At 45.0% G+C, this 22432-nt stretch overlaps 2 protein-coding genes across 2 annotated transcripts in view; one reads left to right on the top strand and one right to left on the bottom strand.

Annotated features, from left to right (window-relative positions):
* Nucleotides 1-2844, top strand: part of pola1 (polymerase (DNA directed), alpha 1) — a 48898-nt gene extending 46054 nt beyond the window's left edge. Inside the window, exon 37 of the mRNA XM_070852695.1 lies at nucleotides 1789-2844. Within this exon, the coding sequence (XP_070708796.1) occupies nucleotides 1789-1925 (137 nt within the window). The 3' untranslated portion in view covers nucleotides 1926-2844. The remainder of the gene's footprint in view (nucleotides 1-1788) is intronic.
* Nucleotides 2845-8034: 5190 nt separating this feature from the next.
* Nucleotides 8035-13991, bottom strand: arxa (aristaless related homeobox a). The gene is made up of 5 exons (XM_070853134.1): nucleotides 13763-13991; nucleotides 12924-13482; nucleotides 11422-11467; nucleotides 9396-9727; nucleotides 8035-8700 (listed from the first exon to the last, which is right to left on the bottom strand). Exons 1-5 carry the CDS (start codon nucleotides 13950-13952, stop codon nucleotides 8439-8441), a joined length of 1389 nt encoding a protein of 462 aa, XP_070709235.1. The 5' UTR covers nucleotides 13953-13991; the 3' UTR covers nucleotides 8035-8438.
* Between the last annotated feature and the right edge of the window lie 8441 nt (nucleotides 13992-22432).

The following is a 22432-nucleotide window of genomic DNA, read 5'->3' as shown; positions in this document are numbered from 1 at the left end:
ACACCATCGTCTGTGTTTGTGTGTGATTACTGTTTGTCACATGGATGTTTTTTAGTCGCCATGACTGTGACTTAGTGTGCTTTTTAAGTGTTTAACTACCATCAGTTGTCTGCGTGTGTGTGTGTGTGTGTGTGTGTGCGCGCACCTCACTGTAGACCTCTGTGTATCTAACCTTTGTTCCCTTGGGCAGTCAGTGGGCTGGTATTTATCCAGCAGCCACTAATGCAGCAGGCAGGAAGGACACAAGAGGAGATGGGAATGAGGAGATGGTGGGGACATGACAACTGGCCATATGGAGTGTGTGTGTGTGTGTGTGTGTGTTTGTTTTATATACAGTATGTGATCTAGATAGATAACAGGCAAGTCACCATTTAGAACAAGTTTTTAATTTATTTGTTTGTCATAAAATACGTAAATGTGACGGTCATCGTGGTTCTTAATGACTCTCTCTCTCTCATGGAAGGATTTTCTCTTAATGTCATTATAAATTCAGTATCTTTGGTTTTTGTACCGCGCGTCAGACAAAACAAATAATTTCCTCATTGACTCTGGGAAGTAGTGATGTAGCTGCTGGTTGTCCCATATTAGTGTTCTGTGGATCGACTAATTGTCTCAGCTCCAGTTGCCGCCCTAATTTTTTGCAAATTTAAGCACTCATTGTTCATTTTTTGTGGTAAGTAGTTATTTCATGCATTTGTTTATTAGAAAAACCTTCAGACTTTCATCAGGTAACCTTCATAGAACAAAAGCATTATTACAAATACATAAGCGGGAAAAGGAAAAATAATTATACACTTCATTCACTGATCAACATACTATTGTATGTATTAGGCTTATGCACTGACAATGTATTTTCCTACTGTGTTTCTGTCTGGTTGAGTTTTATATATTTAAGTATTCTATCTGATGATGATATGTCTATGTAGTTTATCTCTTGAGGTTTGTGAATGTACTGCTGCTTACATCCTCTGATTGGTGGGTTTCTCCGGTGCTTGGTTTAGACAGATGTGGTATCGCTATGATTTATACCTGATAACAGAAAATGAACAGGTAGAAAAACCTAAATTCGTGTTCAACATGAGTGAAACGAGGTGAATTCTGTACAATCCGATCACTTGCCAACAAAACAAAACTTTCTCTCTTTCCCATTTTTCTGCTTCTTCAGCAGTGACCCCGCCAGTCAACACACCATTAGTCCTGGTGCAGCTTGCTGCACTCTTTGGTCTGATAGACTGTTATTACTTGGTTTCATGATACTTCATCTACACTTGGCGCTCAGTATAATACTGTAAAGATTTGGTTTTGGTTGCCACCCTGCCTGGGATAGCAGCTCTCAGTCTTCTCTCTGGCCTTATTACGGCCCACCTGAAGGGATAAAAGGGACAAGATATTGACTTCATGCTCTCACTGGGCTTTTCTATCGATCTCATGATCCTGTGTGTGCGCACATACTGCCATCGACCCCTCAGTCCAATTCTGCGATGCCCCTCACGGCCCTACAAGTGATAGCATTATCAGGAGATGGCATTGGATCTGTTAAAGGTGAAACTCTCCTCTGTGTTTATTAGCGTTGACACAAAGCCGCCATGCGCTCCGCTCCTCTTCCAGTAGGATCTAATCACAGGGATGGAGGGGGATGAGAGTCATCTAGTGAGCGAGACGCTACTTTGAAATGCACACGGTGCAGTAGCCTGTGGTATTGACTTTGATGCAGTTGAGAAGCTGACCCGTCTTCCATTGAGCTCTGGCGACGATAACTCTCCTTTTTTCTCCCTCCTTCACCCCCAGATCAAGCAAAGCAGTGGAAGAGAGAAAGAGAAGTCTATCGGAGGCTGAAGGAAGTGCCAGACAAAGCCTTGGCCACCAGCGGCTACTCTGAGATTAACCTGGCCAAACTCTTCCAGGCCTTCTCCTCCCTCAAATAAAAGGACACAAACACACCTGCAAAGACGACGACACCAAGAGGCGTCAGCGTCGGACTCAAAACCGGAGATTTGCACATTCAGTTACATCTGTTTTCTCTCCTGCTGGTTTCGGAATGGATTGGCGATTGTGGACTTTGACCTTTTAACTCCCCTGAACCTAATGGGCTTGTTATATGACCTGAAACCCAATCACACCCTTTCACCCTTCCAGTTACTTCACATAGACACTCTTCATATGGACACGCACTCTCATGACATGACCCCATCACACTGACTCTGTATGGTAAAAGGGGAGTAGCAATCACACCTAAATGGTAGTCTGATGATAGTGTGTGTGTGTGCGCGCGTGTGTGACACGCACAAATGACTTATCTTCAGAGCAGCCACTATACTCCAAAAGACGCTAATTAGCCAATGATAGTGACCCCGACCACTAAGACCAGTGGATGCCTACAGCGATCGGACACTTGTTCTGATTACCACCATTCATCCTGTGTGTGTGTGTGTGTGTGTGTGTGTGTGTGTCTGTGTATGTGTCTCTGTGTGTCTGTGTGTGTGTGTCTCTGTGTGTCTGTGTGTGTGTGTCTGTCTGTGTCTGTCTGTGTGTGTCTGTGTGTGTGTGTGTCTGTGTGTGTCAGATCAGAGGATGAAAGAAAGGAGTGAGGAGGATGCAGGGAGTGATGGGGTGAGGGAGGCCACACGCCTCGGTCTTTTGTCTCCATATCGAACAGCTGATTTCTCCTCCACTGCCTCTGTTTAACTGATGTCATTTCATCCCTTTCAGTCTCTCTCCCTCCTTCCTCTGTCCAGATTGTGTTTTAACGCCTGTAATTTTCTATGTATCCAATTTGTATTGCTTGTTTTTTGGGTTTTTTTTGTAATGACCAGAATATTGCGTATTGGGTGTTTTGATATTGATGAGAACCTTTTTTGATACTGAAATCTAAATAAAAAGCTAAATGGATTAGATGTTCATGTTGTGTTATTTGCATTGTGGCAGGGTGATAGAAATTGGTGGATGGATATCCTGCAGTGTCTTCATGTTTCCTGTTACCACTGCACTCCGTAACACAACAAGCACCAGCAAAAGTAAGTAAACATTTCATTGTGTGGGGGCATCTGGTTTAGTAAATTAAGCATCACTTCACTTTATTTTAACAACACGAGTCTGGTGATGTTCTATTGTTTTCTTATTTTCAACAAAGATAGACAATTGTGACAAAGTGAGGCCCGTGTAGCCGAAGCCTGATCCGACAGATTTCATTCCTCTGTGCCACAGAGCTCCATTGTTGTCCAAAAACTATTAAAAACACACCAGAGTGGCAGATGTTGACATGCTCCTACATTACCCATGAACCTGAGTTGATCCCACATGCATTGTCCTGCTGTAAATACTCGCCAAATGTGTATCACTCCACCGCTGCAAATAGTCTCCAACAAATATGTTGTTCGTCCTTGTTTCAGTAAAATGATCTAAAAAATTGCAATGCCCAGCTGTTTTGGGGAATTACTTGGTGTTTTTGAAAATTAAAAGTACATAATTACGATGTATTTTAAGAGACTTAGATTTTCAGAGAGTGAATGGGCACGCAGGCAGAGAAGCTGTAAAGCATTAAGATACGGACTAAAAACATTGTTGGTTTTTATCTTTTAATTAGATTTGGTGACAAAAACACTGATATGGAATGTCCCTAACTTTACTCATTAAATATACGGATGAGATTCTGTGAGTTTAACCTGATTACAGGTGAATAAACAGCCCCTGTTGGTTCAGTTATTTCTAAATAGAGGATTTTATCTTTACCGTCCACTCCTGTTACGACTCAGGCGGGAATGTTTGCTTTCAGCTAATCCAGCGTCTTGCTTTACCTGTCACATCAGAGTGACGGCTGATCGTGGTGACATCATGGCCTCACATAAACACACTAAAGGAACTTATATCTTCAGTCACTTCCTGAACAAGGTATGCATTTCCTCTGCTGTAGTTAAAGTTCAGTCTGTAACTCGCTCCATGAAGTGTTTCGCCATTTCCATCCAAGAATTCTTCTTTGTGTTAATACAGTTGAGTGAATTTTTTTTTTTTTTTTTTTTTTTACTCCATCCTGCAGCGTGCATTTCCATAAACACTGCACGCCTCACAAATCACTTCAAACCACTGTGACTTGTGAAGGCAACCTTAAGTGGGCTGAACACTTAAACCATGATTCACTATGCAATGGATAGAACATGCTGTGTGTGAGAGAAAGTGTCTGGGCGCATTTACAGCCTATTGCTCATAACTTAACATATTTATTAAATCATATCAGCTCCACTGCTTCTCCCGCAGTTGCTTAGCCTCTTTCTGCTTCCATTTTCTGCTGGATTCAATCAGCTGCAGGTCCCAGTGGATATGCACAGGCCTGCTCTTCCCACTACCAGGCTGCAGGTTTCTCTTCCAAGTGAGGGCCCCGTTTTGTCCTCCCAGTTTGGACTAAACCCAGTCAAATTGAGTCCCTGCATTAATTCGACCCTGCTAAGCTAATAAGGTCGAACAAGTCTCTTTGTATTGTCGTGTTAAGCTTTATTGCTTGTCGTTTTGACCAGCAATGGACAAGGTAGGCTTTGATGAGGGAATTAGTCCCCTATTCTGTCCCTGTTATTCATAGCGCGGTGGAACATACAAGCACCAGAAAGGGTGTCAAAAGGAGAGCTGGTCCTATTGCAAAGTGTCTCCCTTGTTGGAGCTGAAAGGGCGGTTATGAGACGATAAACCGCTTAATACACTGAGCTAATTGGATGAGAGCAAGAGAGACGGGGAATTAAGGGGCGATCCGAGAGGGGAGCGGAGTGCCGTGGCCCTGCTATTCAGGTCTTTCATCGGGGCCGGTTCTCCGCCTGGGGAGGGAGGGAGGAATGGAGGGCGGGGGGGGGGGGTTCATCAAAGCGCCTTTTAGAGCTCCTCTCCCGGGGACTGAGTGAGGACTGATCCGGCTGAGGCTGTGGAGTGATTGGGCCTATTCTCTCAGGCGCGGACGCGGTGGGAGAAACGAGGCCCGGGAGAATCCAAATCACGGGCCAAATCAAGTCCAACAGCTGAGGGGGGGGGGGGGGGCGGTGGTGATGAAAATGGGCACGATAAATCAGTGGGAGGACATTTTCTGGACACCTGGATTAACCTGTGAGAGGCGGGCAGGAGCATTAAGGCCCATGCACTGACACAATCCACCAAATCATGCAGATTTTTTTCTCCTTATTTTTGCAGCCAATTTGCAGGAAAACGCCGCATGATTGGACAGTTATTCACCTTTTTTCATATCAACATTCATTATCTTGATCATTCATGCAACAAGAAACCTCATGGGCCTAATCCCAAGTGCAGGCCTGTCTTGAATGAAAGAATACACATCCAACAAGTGTGACTTTATAAATCCAGAGCCACTGCCCTGCGACAGCATTTCAATTTTCTCGCCTTTTTGCGCTGCAAAGAAAGTTTAAGCCTCGCGCCCAGCAGGTCACCCGCCTCCCGACATTCCCCAGATATTAGGGACAAATTGGTTTGCCATTCATTAGTTGTATTCACAATAAGATTAAAACTCCCCGGACAATCTCATCAAAACCCTACAGGAAAAAAACACACACGCTCCACTGGGCTCGGGCAAAAGAACGGGAATTTTAAAAAACATGGAGCTCTCACATCGTGGATGATGGTTTGGGGCGCACAAGAGAAAATTGGTTTTTATCTTCTTTTTTTTTCCTGTTTTTTTTTTTTTTTTAAAGCATTATGCAAGGAGCAGTTGGGTGACTTTGCGCGAGGCTGCCAGGGCGAGCATATTGTGTGTGTGTGTGTGTGTGTGTGTGTGTGTGTGTGTGTGTGTGCGTGTGTGTGTGTGTGGACACATACATTAATGTACAGAAATATCTCTCCATCGGACCTGACTCCTGCTTTTTTTGGGACTAAATTGGGTGATTAACAGGTAGAGGACCTGTAAAACAAGGGGGATAAGAGGAGGGTTTTCACAGGTGCAGACAATAATAAAAAAAGAGGGACTACATTAATCCGCGGGGTAATTTCACGCGGTTTGGTCGGGCACCATGGATGGGTCAAACGGAGGAGAATAACCATTGATTGCTGTAATAGTCCTGCATTAGTAGAGAGATCCAATGGAGAGAAAGAGGGGGGGGGGGTTCAGGGGAATTAACTCTATGAGGTGTGAGTGTGAAAGCCGTTTGATGAAGTGGTTTGTTACTTCATTAATGACAAAGGGGACCCGCTTCCATCGACACGGCATTACAGATGTTAAGACCAATTTAGCGCCTTTAAAGGCTTTTAAAGGAAGTTTTGTGACGCCCCCCCCCCCCCCCCCCCCCCCCCCCCCCCCTTCCTCCTCATCCTCCTCCTCCCCCAGATAAAGTGGGCGATCTAATTGAAAACCCCTCGCCTTTGTCGCGCGTTTCACATGTTGGGGATTAAGCTCATGAATATATGGTCAGTATTTTGTCAACTCTGCTGAAGAGGATCGACGCACGCAGCGCGCTGGATTACACACCTAATACATGTTCCCTCATTCAGGTGGAGCCTCCTGCCATGAGTTCCTCTTTGGAAAGATTAGAAAAAAATCGTGTTTATCCTCCCTCAGCAGGCACGTTGAACATCACACACGTCACTGAAGTTAGTATCTATTTATTTTACCTCACTATTTAGTCAGTGATATTTATCTAGAATGAAGGAATTAAAAGTTTTCTTGCATCTTGCAGATTTACTCTTCAATGTAAGACAGCAAACACGTTTTCTTCATAACAGCTTTTATTAATAGTTCTATAATATTCTATTTCACATTTTTATTTTTTCCTGGTTTAGGCCTATTTGTCAGTCCTAAAGGAATTTAAAATAATAAAAGATAACTCGTTTTACCAGTGTAATTTATTCAAATTAGCATTATTAAACCAGGAAACTTACAATCACTTATTAAGGAAAAAAAAGCGTTCCTTCACTCAGTTCCTGGGGGAAAGTGTTGACATAAATAATGATCTAAAAACCTAATAATTCATAAACACAGGTGAAATTCTACACAGGGCGACATTCATTTAACACTACACCGAGTGCAAATTATCAAAACACGGTCTCCTGAAATATACACGACTCATCCCTTCTTGTGGTACTTTTTTTTTTCTTTTTTACACAATATGTACAGTTTTTCTTTCACACAGTCAGAATCTCGGGTCTCAGCTTTGCTCACGTGTCCCGGAGTCAGACTCAGCGGAAATGCCACTGCTGTGATGATGATGATGATGGTGGTGGTGGTGGTGATAAAGGTGGTGGTGGTGGGGGGCAAATTTACAGAAATGTGTCGCTGACAACGATGGAAACGAGCTAAATGAGTGCGGTGTGACGTGGAGACTTAAACGTGTGGTGTGCAGCGGTGTGGCTGAGTGTGACTGCGGACAGGAGAGCAGTGGAGAGGAGTCAGGCCTGCAGAGAAGGCTATGGAAGGTCTATGGACAGTTTTCCTTTGGTTCTGGGGGTGAGGGGGGGAGTGAGAAGGTGGGGGGGGGCTCCTCCAACTCGCCTTTATTATACAGACGCAGACTGGCTCCGCCCACATCAATGCATACAGATGAAGCGGTGTTAATGTCGAGCACTCGAGTTGTCCACATAGGAATCCTTTCCAAAAGGCTGGGCTCCCCTGCGGCTCTTCGGCTCAGTGTGTGTTTGTGTGTGTGTGTGTGTGTGTTCAACCGACAGCTTTTTGCTAAAGTAAAAGTAGCCAAAACACTCAGTTACATGTAAAAGTCCTATTTTGTAAATATTACAGAAAAAGTATGAGCAAAATTTAGTATCAAAAGCAAAAAGCACCCTGTGAGTGTCACTGCAATATTTTACATTACTGATCTATTTTAACTTTGTAATGCATCGGTGCACAAGTAGCATGTTGTAGTTGGTCTAAATGAATGTAATTTTAACTTTTTATATATTGTTTGACAGTTTAACCTGTAATAATGCTTAAAATATTTAACTATATCAACTGTTTTTTTTAATGTCAAATCCTAATTTTCAAGTAGATAATAGCTGATGAATAAAAGTAGTGGAGTAAGAAAAGAAATGTAGCAGTGGAAGTATGTGGAAGTGGCATCAAATGGAAATATTTAAGTATAAGTGTCTCAAACTTGCACTTGATGTTTGAAGAAATCTTTAGAAATATATATCTTAAAATACAGTAATTGTTAGATGAGTGTAAAATATTAAAATAATGACATAACTAGACTCAGAGAGGTGTGTGTATGGAGTGTAAAACCAATGTCACAATAACTGTGATTACCAGACACACACACACACATGCTTTTTTAGCCAGTGCTCTTTAGAATTTGGTCGTGCTATTTTGTTGGGGAAACGTGAGGTAACGGGGTGGTTGAACAGGGGGACATCAGGACATCAGCCTCCAGAGGTATGAGTGGGTTTTTTTGGGGGGGTGGGGTGGGTGTCATGGAATGGGACGTAAGCCCAGGACAGGGAGGCCTAGAGCTGGTGTTGAGTGTTCAGCACACCTCCTTCCCTGCGGCTCCGGTGGGCAGGATGTTAAGCTGGGTGAGCTGAGCCGAGTGTTCCTTGGCCTTGAGGCGCAGCGCGGCGATACTGGAGGCCCTGCGGTCTGCTGAGGAAGAGGAGGTGGAGGAAGAAGAGGTAGGGTCGGGGAGGACGGGGCCCGCGTGGGAGGGGTTCTCTACAGGAGGGGCGGGCTGGCGGAGGAGAGCTGCGGCGGTGGAAGCACTGGTCAGGGGACCCATACTGGAGAAAAGTCTGAAAGGAGACAACCTTAATCAGCAACATTTATGGATTCTGCACACAATATTCAACCGTCAATTATTCATTGCAAAATAGCACAGACGTCTCATTTTTCAAGCTAAAACTGGCTCTTTGCTCTTTACATGAGAGCAATTCTAACTCCTATTATCCTGTCTATGGAACAACCCCTGCCTGCTAATTAAGATTTTCACTGTGCCAGTGTTTATTTTTTCCTCTTAGTTTCCTCAGTTTTTAATCCTCCTAAATAGATTTAGATCATGTTTTGCGCGCTGACTTCCCTAAAATAAACCTTAACATGGAGAGCAGTAGGTTAATGATGTTCTTGTGGCATATGGAATGTGTGCCGTGTCACCCCTCCTCACAGCTTTTCTCACAGGATCACACGTTTGGTTCGTCTATTAGGGCATCTGACATAGAGATTACACACCACTGTGAATGGTTAACAGTGTAACACATTTCTAATCAGACACTGAGATAAACAGTAGGACAGTGTGACCGACATCTGTCATTAGAGTTGCATTATGTTTTAGCTGCTGTGCCTTTTTCTGTCTGCAAAATTGTAGTGATTTACTGATAATACAGGGATGAACATGGAGTCCTATGGGCACAGAGATTGGTGGTCACGGCGTGGAGAAGTGTAAAGAGCAGAAAGCAGGTCTGCTGGAGGTCTGTGCATGGGTGCAGCTTACCTGCCAAAAGTGGGTCCAATGAAGGCAGGGTGGCGAAACATGGCAGCCGTGCCCAGGAAAGTGCCCAGGCCGAGCGGGGTGGCCAGGGGTGGAGCGGAGCCGTTGTGGGGCGGTGGGGCCAGGCCCGGGAAGGCAGCGGCTGCGGCTGCAGCGGCTGTCCAGGCGGACTCCAGGGCAGGGTGGTGGTGGTGAGGGAAGGGCCCTCCCTCCAGGTAGTGGCTGAGGGGGTGGCCCGCTGCCAGGGGGCCCGGGAACGGCAGGCCTGACGGGTGGGCCTGCACCCCGGCCTTCTCACGCTTCCTCCACTTGGCCCTGCGGTTCTGAAACCACACCTGAGGAGAGGTGACACAGATTAATATGTGTAGATATTAATGCGAGGAAGATGACAAAGGCAGCACCAAACAAATCATAGTTTAAGGAAGATAGACACACGTTCTAAGGAGGCTGCATAAAAAACAGCTGAATCAATATACAAAGAGGCCACTTCTGCTGCATAAAGGCTCCTCTCTAGATGACATGATGTCCACCAGGAGACAAGTCGCCCTTGTCCATGTAACTGTTTGGACGTGCAGGTCTCTCATGCTGTAAATAATGAGAACTCCCTGTCCTGCTGACATCACAGCCATGTGTCCTTGTGATTAACATGACTAGACTCTATTGAATGTTGTGTCAGTGTGCTCTAATAGTTGTCTAGTTCAGGTGGTGGCCAATAGGCGGAAAGTCAACGGTAATTACATGCAAGGTAAACCCTGCCGCTCACGGCCCCCTTAAATCTACTTTCTGTCTAATTAAACCCCCCCAGTCCCTTTAGACGGGCACCGGGGTGGTGGTGGTGGTGGGGGGAGATAATTAAGAGCGGTGTTAACAAAGGATCCAGAAAATTACCGCTGAACTGGCTCCAATAACAATTAATGCGCTTTAAATTAAATTCTTAAGAGATGTAGAACAAAGTGACTTCCATCCCAGAGAGTATTTAACTTTCCCACGCATCCACTGTTGCACAGTTTGCACTGCAGAAGCACGGGGCTCTCACAATGAGCAAAATGTCAACATGAGGGAAGTGATTGAACGGGCGAGCTTGAGCGACAGGGACTGCACACACACACACACACACACACACACACACACACATTATTCCCAGAGGGCTGTTTAGCATTACACAGCCCCTCGGGAATTTATGAGTTTTTATCACCTCCTGATGGCGCCCGTTAAGTGATTTGTTCACCTACGGCCCCTAAAGAGACATCTGTTGTTTTACCGTCGGCCATAACCTCCCGGAGTTTCCACCGTGTTTGAACTGTCTCTCTGGTTATGAACCCGAGCTTTCGACATGCAAACCACGCTTTCAGAGCGAGGGAGGGAGGGGGGAGACAGGGGGGAGGGGGGGTACCGGGAGGGGAGCAGGGGAGCAAACACCTTTAATGGTCTCTCATTCGCTCCCAAGTGCAAAGCATCGGATCAATGCAGGTCTATTGCAATCACATAATGGGAAATCAAATAGCATTATCCCTCCCCACTTTCTCCCCCCTCCCCTCCCCTCTCTCCCTCCCTCCCTCACATCTTTTTTACTCACACACACACACACACACACACATGCACACACGGATATCTCGGCCTGGCCCCCTCTCTGTCCCCTCTGATGGGAATTCAAACACCATCTCAGCCCAGGAATACAGACACTGTTTGCTCCTGCACTAAGTGAGCTTTTTATGAATCGCCAGCGTCGCTTTAATTGCCACTAAAACGTCCACGTTCGTGAGTAATAACATTCAATAACAGGAAAGACCTTCCCCGCGCAGCGACTGAGGCCATTTAACACATTTTACTGTAATAAATTACTGCCTCAAATTGGCCCGTAATCGCTGATCCTCAATCAGTGACGCATATCACCGGTTATTATCCAGCGCTGAGCACCGGGGACATTTTGAGGGTGCTGCTTTTTTTCTTTCCCCCCTCTCTCCTCCCTATTTGATTTACGAGCCAAAGGCTTCTCTTTTTAGATACAGATCAACAGAGAGCCACTTACTTGAACACGGGCCTCGGTAAGATCCAGGCGCATTGCGAGCTCTTCTCTGGAAAGCATGTTTAAAAGAGAGAGAGAGAGAGAGACAGAGGAAGAAAGAGGAAGAAAGAAAAGATTCAAGGTTACAGGCCACAGCTTGGAAGCGATGCAGAATTGCTGTTTTGTCCCCTCCTGTTGTTCACTGTCAACAATAGACGACGAAAATAGGCTTGATTTTTTTCCCTCCTCCCTGGCATGGGCTGCAGAAAGACGCCATGGCCATATTCTATTTTCCCTGTCACGGATGGGTAGAAATAGGCCTAGTGATTGTTAGATTTTCCTTAGCACAGGCCTGTCACTGTAACAACATAATGGGTGAAATAATGACATCTAAACTAGCCTGCCACAAAGCAATTGACGCTCCCTTCAGCTGCGAGATGGGCTTGCAGTGTAAATTAGACCTACAAGTCGCCTTTAAGTAAATCGATTGGAAAATATGAATAATCCCAATGGTGAGGGAAATCGAAAATGTAGGTTCTTGTGTCTTGTGGTGTCAGAAAAGCTCCTGTTTTCCAGCACAAAAGGCGGATGTATCAATCAGTTATTAATCGAGCAGGAAATGTTGTTTATAGGTGAGATTATTTTCTTTTTCAGGCGCTGCTGCGTAAAAATCCTAATGTCATTTTCTAAAAAAAAATTTCTTCCAGCATGAAACCCTCAGAGAAACAAAACAAAACATGGAAGCTCTTAAGTTCTCTGAGCGTGTGAGCACACCTGCCCTTGGGCTTAAGGTTTGGCCCTCAGTTGTTCTTTTCTCTCTCTCTGTATTCAGTATCATGTCCAGCAGGTAACGTGAGCTGCAGCGGTTAATTCTTCCTCCTGAGAATAACACTTCTTCTGTATCAGCAGGAGCGGATGGATGCAGGTAACAAAACGTCCTCAGTGTTGGCACTTACAGGCCTATTGTGTCCACTTAGGCAAAGCACGGGTCTGGTGTTGGGACGTTTTATGAGGTGTGATCCGCACAGTGTTAGACAGTTAGACATGTGTGGAATTACTGGGACTGTTTCTGGAAAAATGTTTCTGGGGCCAGGAAGTGTTCATTTGAAAATAAATGCAATTAATTATCACCTTTATTCACGGAATCATTGCTGAGCATTTTTTTGTGTCTTAGTGCGTTTCTTGGATTTTATTTAAAGCTCAGTGATCTGTAATAAAAATATTAGTAGTAATAATAATAATAATAATAATATAGACTATATACATATATGAACAAATATGGGCTATTTGTTATAATACAATTATTGTAGACTAGTGTATACTAATTACAGACGTTTTGAAGGCAATGTAAATTAAAATAAAAGGCCTGTTTTTTTTGTCGTTTTAAAATTGTACACGCAGATAATTAAAAGCTGATATAATAATTATGATAATAATAATTTTAGGGAGGACAAATTTTATAATTTCACAGCAAAGTTTTCCACGCTTCAAACCATCATATTTTGCGCAGTTTAAATGTTTCTTACCTGGTGAAGACGTCGGGGTAGTGTGTCTTCTGGAAAGCCCTCTCCAGCTCCTCCAGCTGGTAACTGGTGAACGTAGTCCTGTATCTTCTCTGCTTCCGTTTCAGCATCCCCTCCTCCGAGTCACTGCCCGCCGACAGACACACGCTGTCCTCCCCGTCCCTCACGTCCCCATCCCCGGCGTTCAAGCTCTCCCTCTCCTCGTCCTTCGGGGACAGAGCGGCCGCGTCCCCGCAGCTCTCCTCCTTCCCCGCGTCCTCCTCGAACTTCAACGGGCCGAGCTCCACCAGTCCCAGGCTGCCGTCCTCCGAGCCCTCCCCGGGGCTCTGGTCGCCCTCTCCCCGGCTCAGCGACGCGTTCTCCCGGTAGGACTTGCTGCGGCTGATGCTCACCTGCGGCGCCTGGCTGATTTTGAGGCCGTCGCCGGCCTGCTCCAGGAGGAGCCGCTCCCTGTCCAGCGTGTCCGCGTGGTCGTGGAGGTACTTCCCCCCGGGGCCGTACAGCCGGCGCAGCTTGGGCGGCAGGTGCATGTCAGCGCTGAGGGAAAGGGGGTCTTTTGGCCCTGGGAAGGAAAAGAACCAACGAATAAGAAAACGGCGAACCTTAAAAGACTTTTGTAAGCCTGTGAACGATCCTGCCGGACTCTACAGCAGCTCTTTAGTCCAGGAACATTTATCACCCAACTATTAAAACCATCACTACTAAAACACCGTTGTTCACCTGTTGGCTGCATAAAACGCAGCACGAAGCCAGCTGATTTCCTACATGTTTCTCCCACACACTGCTCCCAAATAACCAACATGGACTCCCCCTTTTTTCATCTCAGCTGAGGGAAAACTTACTGTCAGCCGTCTTGTCGAGCTCCCCTCTGCCGGACAGACCCGTCAAACTTTGCGCCCCCATCAGTCTGACCTTACAGGGGCTCCGGCGGCCCAGAATGCTGTCTATGCAGTAAGAGGAGAGCAGCGTCGGGGATTTACTGCTCTTCCTCTCGCCCCGGTCGTGTATGTCTTCCTCAAACTGACCGCTCATGTCGGCGCTTCGGATCGTCTAGTTTCTGCAACCCCTGTCAGTCTCCCACTCTCTCTCCCTCTCTCTCTCTCCCCTCTCTCTCTCTCTCTCTCTCTCTCGCCTGGTCCGGTGCTCTTCTTCTTCTTCTTCTTCTTCTCCTTCTTCTCCTCCTCCTCTCAGGCCGGTGTGTCTGTTTGAATCCGCTCACTCCTCCTCCCTCTCTCCCCTCTCTCTCTCTCTCTCTCTCCTTCCCTCCTCTGTCACCCTCTCAGCTAATGACAGACAGCGGTTTGACTGCCTCGCGCTGCGCTCCGGTCTGCCAGGCGCTCCTCCGCTCCGCGCGCTCGCTCAGCACACGCGTGGACTGTTATTGAGCGCCTGATTGGCTCGTACGTGTGTATGTGGGGAGAGAGACAGCGAGGAGCCGCTTTATATATTTTACGATTAAAGTTAATTTGAGGGAAAGGCAACAAAACCTGACATGGACTGCGTTTCCCTCCGCGGAGCGAACTGCCGAAGCGAAGCACTTTAAATCACTTTTTATTTTCTGCTTCTTTCGTTTTAATTTGAAAAACTATTTCAAGCAAAAAAAAAAATTAAAAATGATCTAATAATGCAAAAGTGGTGCAGTGACTTTTTTTTACAACTAAAAACAGGTGTGTTTTATCTATACATGACACAATATCTTAACACTATAGGCTTTTTTTTCTTCCTATAATAAACATGTTGGCCTGTCAGAGTGTGAAAAGCACAGGTGTAAATGATAAAATGAGTGATGGCTGAATTCCATTTAGCTGTTTCAGTGTCAGGGTCCTGGCTTTGTGCATGCTTACTGAGGCACCTAAATAACACTAAGCCATTCTTAATGTTAGAAATGTTAGAAGCACCTGAGCTCTGAGTCACAATGTGCCTCACATATGTAGGGCTACAGTATTACTTTATTATTACCTGAATGCAGCACAGTGTTAACTATCATACCTGGTAGGACTCATATTAGATGTATTATTACAATACTACTATGTCTTTGTGGGCACACAAATGTGTACTTTCCTAAAAAATATATTTAGACATTAGTATAATCTAGATAATATTACTACTACTACAATAATAATAATAATAATAACAACACCACACTGGAATATCAACCAGAATATAATGTAATCTTACAGGCCTGTTGTCAGTTTTTGTGATGATTAGTCTTAATTGCTGTCCATCACTATAGCTGCATGAACAACCACGTTCCTTTTTCTTTTTTTTCAGACTCTCCTGAATCCTTGTGCCAAGAAGAAAAAATAATCTGGCGCGGAGTTTGCGCTCAACCTCAGACAGCACCTGCGAGAGCCATGTCAGAGCCAGACAAACAGAAATATCAACACCGGCATCACAGTATCTCCTAAAACAGTTTAAAGGTGCAGCATTTAAATAATATTGTGTTTTTGCATGAATAGGATTAACATCTATCTATCTATCTATCTATCTATCTATCTATCTATCTATCTATCTATCTATCTATCTATCTATCTATCTATCTATCTATCTATCTATCTATCTATCTATCTATCTATCTATCTATCCACCTGCTCTCTGCTGGGGTTGCGGATTGACTTAAAAAGTGCGGGTGGTGGCGGTGGTGAGACGCCGCACGGGGAGCCGGGATGGCACGCAGGGCCTCCGCTGTGGAGAGGGGGAGAGACGGAGAGATGGATCGAGAATGTAATTTTAAATGAAAGTCTATTTAACCCGCTGTGAATGGCATGACCCTTATCCTCGCCTCAGAGCCCATCACTGTTAAAAGGATCATTTTCAGAATTCAATCCAAAAACTTCAGCAAGCTGCAATTTACTCTCTCCTTCTCTCCCTCCCTTTCTCTCCCTTCTTCCCCCTGCGTTATGTATCTGCCCGGGCTGGAGCATCGCAGCAAACGAAAAATAACAATAACATATACAGTATGTCCAGAAAATTGCACATGTTCTTCTTTCATTTATTTCTAAGCGGTGGCTTTACAGCCCTTTTGTGATTGAAACTGAAATAGGGGCGCCATTGATCTGTTTAGTTAAGGCCGCTTAGTAGATTTAGAGAAGTTAAAATCAACTATCTCAGTTTCAACTATTCGTTTTTAAATTCGCACACATGTTGCGAAGTGTCTCTGTAAAAATGAGAAAATAATGTATTAACCTTCGTGTGCAGCACATTTCCTCTGTGATCAGACGGTTCATCTATAAAACCTGCTGTCCCCTGCTAGTGCTATAATAAGCAGATGCGCACGGATGGTGTTTGAGTCGATCCATCAGCAACTTTTTGTGGTGTCACAAACTTCCGAGCTTGTTTATTTGCACGCAAATCAATGTAATGAGTGTAATAACAATATAAAATGTTATGCCTTTTCCTGCGCGGTCACAAACAGACGTGCGTAATACAGACGGGTATTTAGAGTCGCTCTGTAATTTGGGGGCCACAATTTGATTCATTTATCCGCACACTGTTATTAACCCTGTGGAAAAAGAGATGTCAGCCGCCATTTCAGCCAGCAGGACATCCGCGCTTTGTTTAAATGCACTAATTACGCGCATACATTAGAGGGGGACGGAATAGAGAGCAATTTTCACATTTTCAATTTTCCGTCTATTTAACGTGCAGGTGAAGAGATGGCGGAGAGAGGCCGCCTTCCGTTTCAGCGCCACCACCGCCTCCGCTGTATTTGCATAACATCCTAACTTGATGGCACCCAAGGGAAACACCGGGCTGCTCTCTGTTCCCACACACCGTCGCTGTGCCCCCTGCGCGTTAAGGCTCAGTCCGTGGGCCTTCCTCGTGTCATGCATTCATCTTAAACACATTAAAGCCAGAGGGAGGATCTGTGCATCAAAAGCGAGCTGTGAACACACACGTTTTACCACCTTCCTCCTGTGCTGCAGGCTGCCTCTGCACCCCTTCAGCCCACGCCTCGTGCTCTCCTGTGAAGGCCGTGGAGGTGATGCTGGTGACAGTCCATCATGTAGGACCTGCAGACTGCGCTTCGCCTTGCAGGTCATTCAACTGGCGCCATCTCCTGGATGGAATAGCGAATTGCTCTGACAGGTAAGAGCCACCTATTATCCCAGAATGTGAACACACACACACACACACACACACACACACACACACACACACACACACACGTATGATTACTCATTTGCGTGCGTGTTTCGTGGGAATTAAAGTCATTTATTCACAGTTCATCCCCCCGATCCTATCCTACCCAGGCTCATTTTGCTGTCAGTATTCTGTGATCCCACAAGTGTGTCCTTGTGCAACACGTGCAAACACTGGTCCTTAACGTGCACAAACTGCCTCGTGGCCTTGGTGACGGCGACTCATCCTCCATGCGTCCTCGCGCTCTGACATAATTGGACACTTGCTCCGCTTGAGGGGCCAAGCAGGAAAAGAAGGAAAAGGAGGGAGAGAGAGAGAGAGAGCGTGTGCTGGGGAGGGGTGGGAGGCTTTTAAGGCGCGCGTAAGCAAAGTTAATTAGCGGTTATTAACAGCCCGCATAATGAGAGCGAGAGGGAGTCAATTTAATGACTTTGTTAGCGCGAGTTCAGAGCGACAGGCGATGATCGAAACAACAAAGGCGAGCGCGCACGCAGCCATCATCCGTAATTTCCAGCGGTTATGCGGTCTGATCAGAAACAAAGGGTTCTAATTTCGTTCAACTGACTCGATAATTTGTCCTTATGTAAGGAAAATAATTAATGACTTAATGCTTGAACAGAAGTAGCTTTCCTTTTTTTGGGAAGGGGGGGTTCGGATGCCTCGTTTGCTGGGGAAGGTCGTAAGGAAATCAATTTCCAGGCCTATAATTATTTACATGATGAATTTAAAACGTGGACGTGTGCCTTCGCTTTAGTTAGTGCGCAGACGAGTGAGAGTCTATTAGGAGAAGAGAGAGGGAGTCTCCAGATCGTCTTCCCTCAAATAAATTGTGTGGCAACAAATGAGCCACTTGTCATAATGTAGCAGACCTATTGCAGATTTTGGCGCACAGAAAAATCGTGCAGAATTAATAAGAAATGTGGGTTTCTTACAGCCATCAAACCAAAAGATACATTGTGATGGGGTTCTAGTGGCAGATTACACCTGATCACACACCTTGGAGCTCAGATGGATTGATGGCCCTCACGCCTGAACCTGTTCCCGACAATGCGCCAGGTTATTGTGGCTACTGCATTGTAAAATTATCCGAGGCGTGCGCGTCTTTACGCATGATTTCATCATTCCACAGATGGAGGAAAGATGCGAGCGCTATTATCGATTGTGGGAACATGAGCCGCCTGCGGGCCACTCTTGGATTCATGGCAGGTGGATAGGTCACCCACACGAGAGCGGCAATTTCACGACCCCCATTGTCTCCACTGATTACTGCTTTGATCACAGGAATCAAGAGCCCGAGACTCTCGTAAAGCTACTACGGCGGCCGGGAGCTCCTGAGCTGAAGAGGTCATCATCATCATCATGACCATCATCATCATCATCATAACTGTCATCATCGTCGCTAGTTGACCATACAAACCTGGGGTGCTGTGTGTTTTCACAGCCGCGTTGCCCTTTTATTGATTGCGTGCCTTAATTTTAATTCGATTGCGCGAGTGTCAAAAATTCCGCAAGAATCATCCTAGTAATGAGATAATCAAAGTAATATATGCAAATCAGTTATGTTGCCAGCTTATCAAAACCGGAGTGCCCCCCCTTGAGTCTGAAGAAGTCCATTTATTCAGTTAGTGGCAATACCTTGCGCAAATGGCGCGATGCAAATGACAGTTGATTAGACTAAATTAAGAACCTCGTTTCTCCCTGACCTTGTCTGAGTTTTATGTAAATTCTTTTTTTTTCTTGCTTTAATGTGATAAAAATGCATTTTGCACCCTGATCTTTATAAATTTGAACAATATTTTCCATGAGAGAAACAATGGGACGATGGCACAAATAACTCACTGTGTCAATAGCTTGGATGATTCCCTCTGTCTGTCTGTCTGTCTGTCCCTCACAAATCTCAGTATATCTTGACCCCGGCCCAGCTCCCACAGGGACAGAAAGTGTGCCGCTATAACTTCCTTGCTGTGGGGGAGTGTGCCTTGAAGATAGACTAGGTGTGTGTGCCTCTGAGTGTGTGTCTGCCTGTGTGTGTTTACAAGATTATGTGTACTCATGTGTGTGCCATAACATATTGTCTTAGGGGACAGAGAGAGTGCAGTTGAGACTTCCTCTCTGTGGGGTGTGTGGGGCCTGTAGATGGGAAAGGAATAAATCCAATATAGATTGCAGGGCTGCGCTGCCTCCCGCTGGGGACCCTCAGACTTGCAGGCCAGGATCGAAGTGCTTTTCTCCCCCTAAATTGGCCTGAGAGGCCGCAGGAGCAGCCAAGCTACACCCCCAACACTGGGACTGCCTACGACCTAATGATGGTGCTGGGGACAGACACACATATACAAGTGCGTGCACAGAGACACCGAAACTCACACGCAATCATTCCCAGATTGATATAACATCGGTCACACACTTGCACCAGTCAAACGCGAACTTGGGCAAGAAAACCACACAGATATAAACACACCCCCCTCGTTCTCTGATGTTGAACACACTCATTCTTTGTCCAAAGACCATTCACCTCAAGTTTCCCTCTTCACGTCTCACACCACCCCTCAAAACTACCTAGCTAAGCTACAGAGTTAGAGGAGGCATCCTCACTACCTGTGCACACACTCCAGAGGGAGGGCTGAATAGTATAACTGGCACCACACTAAGTGTCTGGACTGATACACACTGCTGCCCTTTGGTTCCCCTACAAGGAAAACACCACCAGCACCTCCAATGCCATTACACTTCCTGCCAAACACCCAGCCCCTGTCATTTTGGTTCTGTCCAGGGAGCTAATTCCATTTGTGATGAGGTGTCTGATGTGTTGCTGGGTCGGGTACACAGGCAGTGTGACAGAGTATCCTATAGCTGGACATTTATGGCTCAGTATGCCCCATTACCTGCTCACAGAGCATTTTATGTTAACTACAGCATGCCATTACACAGCTCATCTGCAGAGGGTAACAGGTTTCAGACATGAATACAAAGATACAGAGCCATGCATTTTGGATGCTCGCATGGTGTGAATGCCATATTATTCTTTCAGGAAGCTAAATAATACATAGAAAGATGCAGACACTGCACCCTGCCCTTTAATAGTCTTCTGGGAATTCAAGGAGGAAATGCAGTATCTGCAAAAAAATAAAATTCTCTTGCTTTTGTTGTTGTTGTTGTCATTTTAGCAAATTTTTCAAAGAAAATAAGTAAATATTTTTAGTTTGTCTGTTTTGCTCGGTGTCTGTCTGCCTGTCTACTAATAATGTGTATTCTGAAATCAGTACAATTTATTAATCTATTATCGAATACGTTGAAATATGTGATTACAAGGTCGCTAAGACTAATAACATCAAATTACATGAATCCAATGTCAGATCCAATACGCTGCTAATAAGCTAGTTAGCTTCAGGCGAAGTTTAGCTAACACCTTTGGTCTCCATCCTGACTGAATTTACCCACTGGCTTATTTAGTTATGTTTATTGACTGAATTTCCAACGTAATGGTTCATTAAAAGGGATATTTTTCAACAACAGATAACAGCAAGAGGAAAAATCCATCAGTAAATGTAGTTTTAGCTTTAGCTAGTCATGGCTATCTCTCCCGTTAGCTAACGCTTGACTTAGCTTTGGTGCTTTAGCTGTCGACCTGGTTGGCATTGCTGTTTTGTTGTTGGTAATTTGGCAAGTTTCTGCATATCCACCACGTGACTTTCTCCCTCAAGTTGAATTTTTTTTCCCATAGGTCAGCCCTGCATCACCTGGAATCCCATAATGCCTTGCAAAGCGATCGTCTCATACCACGTCACAGTAGGTCACGTCTCATCGTGCACCGTCTCCTTCCTTGTCCACTCTGACGTGTCTTTGCTGTACCACCTCGTATCTTTTATCTCCTTCTTTCTTTCTTCTCTACTATTTTCCACTTTGTATTTTCTCCCTTTCATCTCCGTCAAGCCTCTCTCGTCTCTTGACGCTGATGCACCTTTCACCTTGTTGTCTTCAATTCTCCACTCGTGTCTCCGCTTTGGTGCATTACATTATGTTGTTCTTACATCAGCCAAACTGTTTCCTTCTATTTCCATGTCCTATTTTGTTTAATAACTCATCTGTGGCTGTGTGGAAAGCAGCAAGTCATTTGGAGATGGCTATTAGTGTGTACAGTAGCCCATGAATTATTATAAAGTATAATTCAGAACATATACACAACAAGAAAGATGCAAACTAACTACCTTGAATGCACATGCAGCACATAAACACAGGCCACAAAAGATACCCAACAAAATCCTTTTGACATCAATAATTGGTAAATCCTCTGATTAACTTGTAAGAATTGTCCTTAGAGTGCTTAAGTAATTGTGTTTGTGTGTGTCCTTTTTTTATTGCATGCACCCCCCTCTCTTTAAAGCACATCTTTATAACCAAGCAATTCCAAAGCAATTTTCTCTGTGGGAGGAGAGTGTAATTTTCTATTCTGTGACACTGTGATGTGTAAGAAACTGGGAGCTGGCGCTAAAAGGCGTCTGCAGTGTGTGTCTTGGTGTGGGTGTGAGCCGCTTTAATGGCCAACGCGGGGCGGGTGGCGGTGGTGGTGAGCGAGTGCATGTCAGGAAGGCCATCATTTAATGACTCCCAAATAGTGCCCTCCTCGTTAGAGCTATCGTCCTGGAAACACGAGGCTGTGAACCAGGAGAGCGCCACACGCTGCAACAGTCTTTTATCTTCATATTAAACCATTTGCATAACATTACTGCGATAGATAGGATTCAGGAGATACTCAACCTACTCAGGGAGAGACAGAGAGGGTATACTACATGTCCTTGCAAATCTAATCAGCGTTAAATGGAGCTGTCAGATGTGTGTGTGTGGTTGTACTGGATGGCTCATGTCAGGAGTCATTTAACATTAAGCCGTAATAGTGTGTAACAGGGCTGTAATTACAAAATACAAGAATCCAAGCTGTTTCCTGTTAGATGTGACATCCAAATACATCAGTTACCTACCAGTGATACACAAGATGAGGCCAGGTGGTAACATGTGCACGTATGTCCTTCACAAAGTTAAGTTTCAGTGTTCTTTTCTCGGCATATCCAGCAAATTTTATGCAATTGTAGCAACTCTGCAGAATACAAAGAAGTTGCCAATTAGAACAAATCGCATCGCTGCCATTTTTTAAATTGCTGATGCGGTTTGCTTGAATTTTGTGTGATATCACCAGGCCAACAAAAGACTCAATTACATATTTTGTGTAGAATCTACGCCTATCGATACTGTACAAAGTGGTGGTTTGCTTTGCTTTGTGTCAAAACGAGCATGCCTGACAGCTGCTTTCCCACTGCTCGAAGAAGAATAAAGACAAGATGAAAGAATCTCATTAGTGCGAAGAAACAAGAGCA

This window comes from Pempheris klunzingeri, chromosome 21 (assembly GCF_042242105.1).
Source record: "Pempheris klunzingeri isolate RE-2024b chromosome 21, fPemKlu1.hap1, whole genome shotgun sequence".
In the NCBI taxonomy this organism is placed as follows: Eukaryota; Metazoa; Chordata; class Actinopteri; order Acropomatiformes; family Pempheridae; genus Pempheris; species Pempheris klunzingeri.
Note: the sequence above shows the minus strand (reverse complement) of the source record. Positions and strands in the feature narration are given on the sequence as shown.